Source organism: Sycon ciliatum, chromosome 9 (assembly GCF_964019385.1).
Source record: "Sycon ciliatum chromosome 9, ocSycCili1.1, whole genome shotgun sequence".
Lineage (NCBI taxonomy): Eukaryota > Metazoa > Porifera > Calcarea > Leucosolenida > Sycettidae > Sycon > Sycon ciliatum.
This window is the reverse complement of record NC_088651.1, coordinates 1,082,477-1,092,200: the sequence shown is the minus strand read 5'-3', so window position 1 is coordinate 1,092,200 and position 9,724 is coordinate 1,082,477. Positions and strand designations below refer to the sequence as shown.

At 46.6% G+C, this 9,724-nt stretch overlaps 1 protein-coding gene across 1 annotated transcript; it reads left to right on the top strand.

The window, feature by feature from the left end:
* The first annotated feature begins 6,341 nt into the window (after positions 1–6,341).
* Positions 6,342–8,516, top strand: LOC135824715 (uncharacterized). Its single transcript, XM_065337423.1, has one exon. The coding sequence runs from the start codon at positions 6,763–6,765 to the stop codon at positions 7,939–7,941; it is 1,179 nt and encodes a 392-aa protein (XP_065193495.1). The 5' UTR covers positions 6,342–6,762; the 3' UTR covers positions 7,942–8,516.
* Positions 8,517–9,724: the final 1,208 nt, after the last annotated feature.

Sequence of the window (9,724 nt, the reverse complement as noted above, 5' to 3'; positions counted from 1 at the left end):
TATTCTATCAGTATTCTGTACATGTATGATGTACAGTCATGTACATGTGCATGTATTATACCGGTATATTATGGTCTATTCAGTATTCTTCATCTGCCAAATGTTACAACAGTAATCATATTGCTTTTTCACATCTCACCTTTCAAGCGCATGACTTCTATTATAAAGGGAGATGAGTCGTTCATATCCTTATAAAAACAAATAATTCAACTGTTCTCGTTGTGTGTCCTGTGGTATGACTGTTACGGGTATGAGCTTCCATCAGAGATGAGTGCTTTCCGCGTTCTCAGAATAATGAAGAGAGTTCACAAGCTGTATAATCACCAGACATAATGATGATTCCCTTCCAAACAAAAAAATTATTGGCTTCAAAATCAAATCGTTGTCTCCTTATTCGGCTGTGCCTGAAGAACAGTCATAGTCACTGATTGTGCGGCACAACAAGACTAATGTCAGTGCATGCAGTGCTTGCAATACTGGTGACATGAGATCACCATGCACAAGTCTGATGTGCAATGTACAATCATGTACATGTACCTGTACAATGTACAATGTACATGTACATGTACGTATGGTACCCGTACAGGCTCAGTATCACGAATCCATTCGCAACCCTAGCAGACAAATAGCAGAAGACCCTAGACCCTGGGCCTCAGCCTCAGGGGACAAGGGCGTCAAAGAGAAGCAAATAGAACACTAGCCACCCACAATGTCATTTTCGTTGAGACTCGACTGTACAAGCAATCATTCCAGGAGTTGGCAAACATTGGCACTATCTCCCAATATCCTGTGAGCACCGAGAAACAAGAGGGACACGATGGTTGAGCGAGGTGCGTTGTGTGCCTCTTTTGGATGGATTTCCTAAATCCCAGCATGGGTATATATGTACATAATAGTTATTTACTCTTATCAGCCGCAGTCATACTCATAGTGCTGAAGTACATGTACATGTGTTTCGGATACATGTGCAGCCAGGCATGGCATTGTCATTGACAATACCGGTAGACGATACGATTATTTGTAGCCCACCCATTGCGCTCTTCCCATCACTTTCCCGCAGCACCCTACACCTCACACCTCACACCTTACACACCATACATGATACGTGATACATGTACATGTACATTGTCCATGACTGTCCATGACCATGTATGCATGTAGTCTAAAAAAATCTAGTCTATTCAGTTTTTGTTTGCAGTTAGTTTATTGTTGTTATTGTTATTGTTTCACGCTGGTAGTGGGCCACGCCCGAAAATTTGGTGAACCCTTTTATTTCTTCATTTCCTTTCTATGTGACGTTTGCAGCGAAGAAAGTGTTAGGAAACCTTATGACTGGGTACGCGACTGGAATGGAGTTTGCGACTGCTTAGGAAAGTCCACACATTGCCATTACATTGTATATGTATGTATTATCACTATCCTGAGTCACACTGACAGACTGACACTAGTGGCAGTGGCTGAAGGAGGTTCTGAGTAGACTACCGTACCTGACAAACACTCCCAATGCAGCGAGAGATGCAATGCACACTCCGGCAACATGCCCTTGCATTGGCAGGGTAGACATCGGTCACTGCTTTCGACATCGGGAGTCGCGTGGATTACAAAACATCATTATACACAGTCACGGAGAAGAAAGACTTGGCTGCATCGTTGCTGCTAGAGAACTGTACATCATGAAACAAAATTAATAGTTTATAGAGTATGGCAGTCTCGTGTTATCCAACACCACCCGCACACAGAAGGACCAATTAGAACGCGTTCAGCGACGAGCAGCCCGTGTCTGCTTGCGGATGTCCCTCTTTGCACCAGTCCACCATATGCACAGCTCACTTTTTCACCATCTCCAACTTCCCACATTAATCTCCTGGCAACTCTCAGGACAGGTTACTCTTGCCCGCAAGATCAAGTGCATCCGCGCTCCCCTTCGCCTACAACAGCCTCACCTTGCTCGACCAATTACCAGTCAGGTAATTGTCCCATCTAGAACATCTCACTCTGATTGGTCACCTGTCTCGGGTTGTCATGGAAGCGTCGGTCGCGCACTCCCGATGAAAAGAAGTGCTGGGCGAGCATTACCATTAAATAATTATGACTGTACATGTACATGTATGGTATTATACATGTACAACCCAATACATGTACAATACTAGCAAGAGTACATAACGGGGGGTTATGTACTCTTGATACTAGGTACAATACTAGTACAATACTATTACTAGTACAATACATGTACAATACTAGTACATGTACATGTATGTATTACTATTACTTAGTATTTAATAGATAAACCTTGTCATAGTTCACACATGTTGTTAGTTTCCGAACACAGTGCCCTCCACCTTGTTTCATGCTGTCAAATTAACAACATGTACATGTATGTAGAGGATGCACGATAGCAATGGCGATGGATTCCTTTGCAAATTGGCCAAGTTTGAGGGAGTAGGCGGAGAATTTCGGAAATCAGCGGGGATTGAGGTACAATGTATGTAGTGGATAATGTATGTATATTCGAATATGGTAGTAGGGGCGAGGCATCCTGCAGCTTGTTTAAAACAATCAAAGAGGTGAGCACACATGCTCATTCCCTGGGCACTGCAAATTCACAACTCATTTCATTTCACAGAATCATTTTCAACGTGCGACATGAAGTTTTGAGTCGCACTTCACGATTAGACAAGGGGAAGTAACCATGTAGGGGCGTTAGCCCGCCTTTCGGCACCGAGAGTTACAGCTCGCTCGACTTGACTCTACTGAGTGCAGACTCTGCAGAGGACCCACACCTTGATTCAGTGATCTGCGTCGTGGGGAATTTGCAATCAGATGGGTCTCGGGATCAGCGGCAGGACCAAGCACCAAATACAAAAAATTAAGTAGAGCAGAAAAAAGAAAATGAGCAAGTAGCACGGTACGGTGTGATGACTTTTAAGGAAACAGAAATGAATAAGATGGCGAGTTGCCTGGTGTTGCATATGTGGTACAGAGACTCGGAGAGAGAGACTCGGAGAGAGGGACTCGGAGAGAGAGAGAGAGAGTTACATTTATATAGACAGGTAAGTCTAACAAATGAGGAGCATGCTATGTTTCTTTGATCTAAGCAAGGCCTTCGACACAGTATGGACACGCGGGCTCCTATACAAGCTGTCGCGCCATGGAATCCATGGTACTTGCTTCACGTGGCTCAGTACTTACCTGACGGGCAGACAGCAAAGGGTGCGTGTCGGCTCTGCTCTGTCTGCCAAAGGGCATGTACGGTCTGGAGTTCCTCAGGGATCAATCCTGGGGCCTCTCCTCTTTCTTATGTATGTAAACGACCTGGCAGAAATGGAACACACATCACTATATGCTGATGATACAGCACTACTTCTGACAGCACCCACTCTCCCCGAGGCTAGTGCCAAGTTACAGTCCAACATAGATGGCGTTATTCATTGGATGGAAAAATGGAAATTGCAGCCCAACTCTTCGAAAACTGCTGTAATGTGTATCCCCCCAGTTGTTCCTGTGACCTATCTTCATTAGTAACCAGTCCATTCACCTTTCCAGGCACCACAACCCCGCTCTGCATCGTTGAAAAACACAAGCATCTTGGCGTCATTATTGACCAACACTTAACCTGGAAATCCGGCCAGATCGAAAATTTAGACAGCCGTGTTAGCTCAGTAATGGGATTTCTCTCGTCACACATCACCCACCTCCACACCGACTGTCGCCATGTTATCTACACATCTTACATTCTGCCTATTTTTGATTACTGCTGCATAATTTGGGCTGGCATTTCTAAAACACTGATTGCTCGACTCGAAGTTATGCATAGGCGTCTTTTGAAAATATTATTTCGGCTTCCTCGCCTGACTCCAAGCGCAGACTTATACCGCCTTGCTTCTGCTGTGCAGCTCTCGGTCCGCGTGCGTTTTTTGGCATGCCAGACAATTCATAAAATTAAGCTGGGCATTGCTCCTCTTCATGCTCTCTCCTGCCTAAGCTGGTTTGCTCAATCTCAAGACATGCGCACCAGAAACTCTCTCCGCTTCCCTATTGCGCGGTCTGCCTCTATGCAAACATCTCCTCTCTTCCTTGCTTACCGCCATTGGTCTCTCCTCCCACAACATCTAAAATCCTGCCAATGTTACAATACATTCACACAGCTACTGCAGAATGCAACATACTAGTTGATATCCAGCCCTGCCCTAGCTTCTCCTGCTTTTCAGTTCTCCTTTCATTCTTTTTCTTTCTCCCCTCTAGCTCTATTACCGCCATGGCTGGCTATCGCCCACATCACCATTTCATTGGCTAGTGCCACGTGATTGTGAATAAATAAATAAATAAAATAATAAATAGGACTAAGACCTCTACAACAGGGGTTTTACGCCTGAAAGCAGGTGCATGATTTAACAAGCAGGTTGTCAGTCTAGGTTTTATGCGCAGATGGAGAAAAAATGCGCAGAATTTTTGTAATGAGATGAAAAGCAGAAATAATAAGAAAAGATGAAATGAAAGCCTGCTCACAACCCCGCCCAGCCTTGCGAACTGGGTATGGTGGATTAAGAACCCGGTTCAACGCTCGAGCAAGCACTCTTCACTCAAGGTGTTCACAGCAACTGATAGGAACTCATATGGGGAAATTATAGAAAAGAAGAGAGAGAGAGAGAGAGAGAGAGAGAGAGAGAGAGAGAGAGAGAGAGAGAGAGAGAGAGAGAGAGAGAGAGAGAGAGAGAGAGAGAGAGAGAGAGAGAGAGGGAGAGAGGGAGGGAGAGAGAGAGGGAGGGAGAGAGAGAGAGAGAGAGAGAGATCTCCAGTACTGACACACTATCACCTGTTGGGAATTCCCTAGTAAAATAAGAATAAAAATAAAAAATTAATAATTACAGAGCAGCCATTATGCACTACGACACATGAGAACATACGCAATTACATTGAGAAAATCACATACATACCGAAACACCAATTCACCTATCAACCTGTCCCTTCACAGCCAGTAAACTGTAACACTACTAGTAGTAGTCGAAATTGCAAGCATGCGTAACCAGGTAACCACGAGTAGAGAAAGCCCCAGCAGAAGACGTAGATTGTCTTCCGTTCTTTGACTGTCGGCGACGTGTCATTTCGGTTTTTCCCCTTCTGAATCTTGGCAGCGTGGAGATTTTTCAAAAGATCAAGACTACACTACTATACTACAGTGCTAGTGTCTGATTTGTTGCTTGAGCTTTGACTTTAGTTTGGGCAGGACTAGACTGAGGTGCTCCACTTTCGGCCGATCCGTTGCTGTGGCTAACTCACCCCAGACCTGAAGCTGCTATCACTCGTATGAGATTTCCTGATGCATGTACATGTAGTAGTGAAGGTTTTGACGTTGTCCTTCAAGTTCAGCTTGATTATTAAAGGGGAAGTATACCCTAAAATCAAATTTTCACCAGTTGTAGTCTTCGGGGTGCTGAGTCGAATGGTCTTGGTCCGAGGAAGCTGAGACGCTCCCTTCCTACTTGAATCCCAATCGAACTCGCGCACTTCCACCGAAACTGGGTGACTGCGCCCTACTAGATGGGGATTTGTATGCAAAATGTCACTAAAAGCGCCATTTCGTTCTTATAAAAGCACGGATGACCGCGATTGGCCCATATGTTGTAGTCTTTTGGACGCTGAGTCGACTGGTTTTGGTCCGAAAAGGCTGCGATGCAGCGTTCCTCCTTTATTCCCAATCGAACATGGTTGAACAAGCGGTCACGTGCTCCTGCGTACACCAGTCAGCTGGTCACCGTGCCAGCTGCAGGGTACAACTTACTACTACTAGCCTGTTTGACCTTTTTTGGGTGCAGTCCTGTCACTCGAGTTGAACTCGAGTTGAACCTTGGTGTGAAAGTTGTCGCCTGCTGGCGCGGTGACCAGGTGATTTGGGCACCCAGGAGCACGTGACCGCTTGTTCAACCATGTTCGATTGGGAATAAAGGAGGAACGCTGCATCGCAGCCTTTTCGGACCAAAACCAGTCGACTCAGCGTCCAAAAGACTACAACATATGGGCCAATCGCGGTCATCCGTGCTTTTATAAGAACGAAATGGCGCTTTTAGTGACATTTTGCATACAAATCCCCATCTAGTAGGGCACAGTCACCCATTTTCGGTGGAAGTGCGCGAGTTCGATTGGGATTCAAGTAGGAAGGGAGCGTCGCAGCTTTCTCGGACCAAGACTGCAAGAGTTAGACCATTCGACTCAGCACCCAGAAGACTACAACTGGTGAAAATTTGATTTTAGGGTATACTTCCCCTTTAATTTTACTTGACCATCGATTGTAGACTACCTGAGACTGTACGACTCGTAGACCTGAGCGTAGACTTCCCCATTGACATTGGGCATTATTGTATGTACGAAATTCTCGATCTGGTCATTTTCAAAAGTGATTCATTCTTATTCTGAGGTCAGTGAGGACTGTACTACGTGTACTTCAGTTCAGTGTAGAGAAATACTTTTATCACCGTCCCATTGCACAGGTCGCTGCTGCAGATATGGTGTGGATATTGCGCTCAATGCTGTTGTCGTGAAGTGCCAGGAAACACCGTTCACTGTCGTTTAAATTTATGAACAGTGGGGGCCACATTTGTGCAACGTACATTCAATACGTTGTTGCGCGGGTTTCCTACCTGTTGTGTGCTGTACTACGTCAAGAAGACACGGGTCAGCTTAGAAAACATTGCTTGTGGCATTTAAAACACTGTGTGTCTTGTATACACACAGGCTTAGAGTTTGCCAGTGGGTTTGAGTTGTAGCATGGCTTTTGGGCAAGATCGGAAGCAGAGCTACATGCGGTATGTCAGCTGTTTCGGGTGTCCGATGCTGGATTTGGTTGCGCCCGTTGATGAGGCGTTTCTGCAGAAGTACGAACTAACAGCAGATGGCAACGTGATGGTGGACGCAGACCGGGCACGTGTGTTTGACGGCGTGAAGGCGTTGGATGGCGTGAGCAAAGTTGTCGGAGGTGCGGCGCAAAACACTGCTCGTGTGTGCCAGTGGGCTTTGAAGTCACTGACCTGCTCTTCCCCGCTTGGCAGCCGCAGCTCAACAGTGAACAGCGATAGCGGTGTCATAGCAGCACAGTGTGTATCCGTGGGTTGTGTTGGCGATGATGAGAATGGACGTCAGATTGCCAGCGGTACGGAGCGGGATGGGGTGCGAGTGGCGTACGCTGTACATGCCACGCTGTCAACGGGTGTATGCGCGGCACTCATCACCGGCGAGACACGCAGTCTAGTCAGCAACTATGGTGCATGGATGCAGTACCCAGGAGAGCATCTCGACTCGATCTGGAACGATATTGTGGAGCAGTCGCACATTATTTACGCCAGTGGATACTTTGTACAATCGTGCGAAGAGGCTGCTCGTCGTCTGTGCCGCCATGTTGATTGTCATGGCGACACTGTCATGCTCTGCGTGAACCTATCGGCAGAGTACGTGTGCTTGGAGAGTTCCTGTGCGCTACTCTCCGTAATACAATCCGCCAGTGTGGTGTTTGGGAATTACGACGAAGCATGTGTACTGGCCAAAACGTGTAACTTCTGGGAAGAGGGTGATGACATTGAGTCGCTTGCCTGTAAACTTGCTAACGTCCAACCTCACTCGACAGATAGAGCCTGTGTGTGCTCCGATGGCAGTGATTCGAAGCGCACAGCCGATCGGACGATAGTCCTGACTCAAGGTCAGAAACCGGTCGTTGTGTGTAGTAGAGCAGGTAGGGCAACCTCCACTGTTCATAGCTTTCCTGTGGCCACTGTGGACAAGCTAGTGGATACCAACGGCGCTGGCGACGCATTTGTCGCCGGCTACTTGTGTGGCCTAGTGTACAATATGCCGTCTAGCAAGTGTGTGTCGCTGGCCACTGAATGTGCGAGGTACATTGTGCAGGAGGTGGGATGCACCATACCTGACAGGCAACTGGAGTTTGCACTGTGACGACGAGTGTGCCGGCTTCGCGAGAATCTGCAAATACTTGCCTCTTGCCTTAGTGGCTCTGCATCACCTAGACCATGTCCTGGGTTAACCTGGCTTATCGTGTTTGTTTACACGCGTACACCTGGGTGTATCTTACTCCCTAGCCTGGGTGTATCTTACACCCTAGCCTGGGTGTATCTTACACCCTAGCCTGGGTTTATGCTGAACACTGTACTAGTGAATGTAGGCATGGTGATGGTAGGCATGGTGATGGTAGGCACGGTGATGGTAGGCATGGTGATGGTAGGCATGGTGATGGTATGCCATGTAGTTTATACTATCTACCGCAGCACATGTTAAACTACTTCCGAGAAGTGAACATTAGTAATTTATTGACATGACGTGTGCTCCGTCTCCAGTTGGCATGATTCTATCTCATCTTCTCAAATTTTAATAGTCCTGTTTTCGTAGAAAGGTTTCAGTTTTTGGTTCACTTGTGGCAGGTCCACGTGCGGGTAGAGTCTGTTGCTCTGTTTGTTTGTTTGCGTTTTTTCTGTGGTGTGATTTTGCTCTGTACTGCAATGTGTGTCACAGCACCTCCGCAATGCCTCAGAGGATTTGTTCTCGATACCCCAGAGTCCAATACCTGTTCATGCATGCACCTGTCCACTGGGGAAAGGTTTTGTCTGCAACAGTACCCTGTGGATAAAGGATGGTACACGTATGGTACACGTATGCCTACTATGATGGTCAATATCTGACAATCTACATGCACGAACAGTCGAACACACATACACACGCTCGTGCACACACATGCACACACACACACACACACACACACACACACACACACACACACACACACACACACACACACACACTTGTACTTGTACTTGTTGCTCACTGCCAAAACTGGTCACGTGGGTCTCCCCGGGAGAGGGGAGAGAGACTCAAAAGGAATCTTGGAAAGATGACTCATTGGCTATTGAACCGCCCAATGGCCGACACCCCCTGAAATCCCCAAAACTAAGGGTGGACTTGAAAATGATCCCACTTATGCAAGTTATGGGCTCACCACACCTCAGCAAGTGGGTGAGGACAAGGTGCAGAAAAAGGATTGACGGCATCAGGGTATCCGTCCTGGGATCCAACTGCAGGTACCCCTGCCCCCAGTGAAGATAATACTTGCTACTAGTGTGGGTGGCTAAATCAGAGTGGATCTGATATGCTTCACTAGCACCATTGATTACTTTTAAAAGAGTTAATCTAGCCAGAAGCAGTCCATGGTTAACAGGTATGTATACTTCAAATAGAAAGTATATGAGCCCTGGAACCAACAAAGGTGGCAGATACACAATACACCTTCAAGCAGCCGAGCCCGTTGGCAACAGACCCAACACTATCTGGCATATGTGTACCCACCAACCGGACTAGCTGGCACACACCCACACATACACACACACACACACACAGGAGAGGACCAGTTGTTTGGCTGTATATTGCATTGCCGGTATGGCTAGATCTAAAATGACCATGCCAAATTCTACAAATTGCTTTGCACTGTAGAGGGTCTACTACATTTTTAAATCACTCTCTACCAAAGCGGCAGGGCCTGCCGGGTTGTGTAAATAGAAGAAGAAATCACATGGAAACGAGTTATGAAGCAACTTTCCACGACTGTAACAAGATAATAAGTAGTCTGAACGTGCGATAACAGGGCACAAAACTGACAGGCTACTGAGACAATCAACGACCTATTTTACAGTAAAACTGACTCATTATCCGAGTTCAATTTTACATGTAG

What these genes read in the sequence shown, in the direction of transcription:
- LOC135824715 (XM_065337423.1), top strand. Translation starts at nt 6,763, where the DNA reads ATGGCTTTTGGGCAAGATCGGAAGCAGAGCTACATGCGGTATGTCAGC.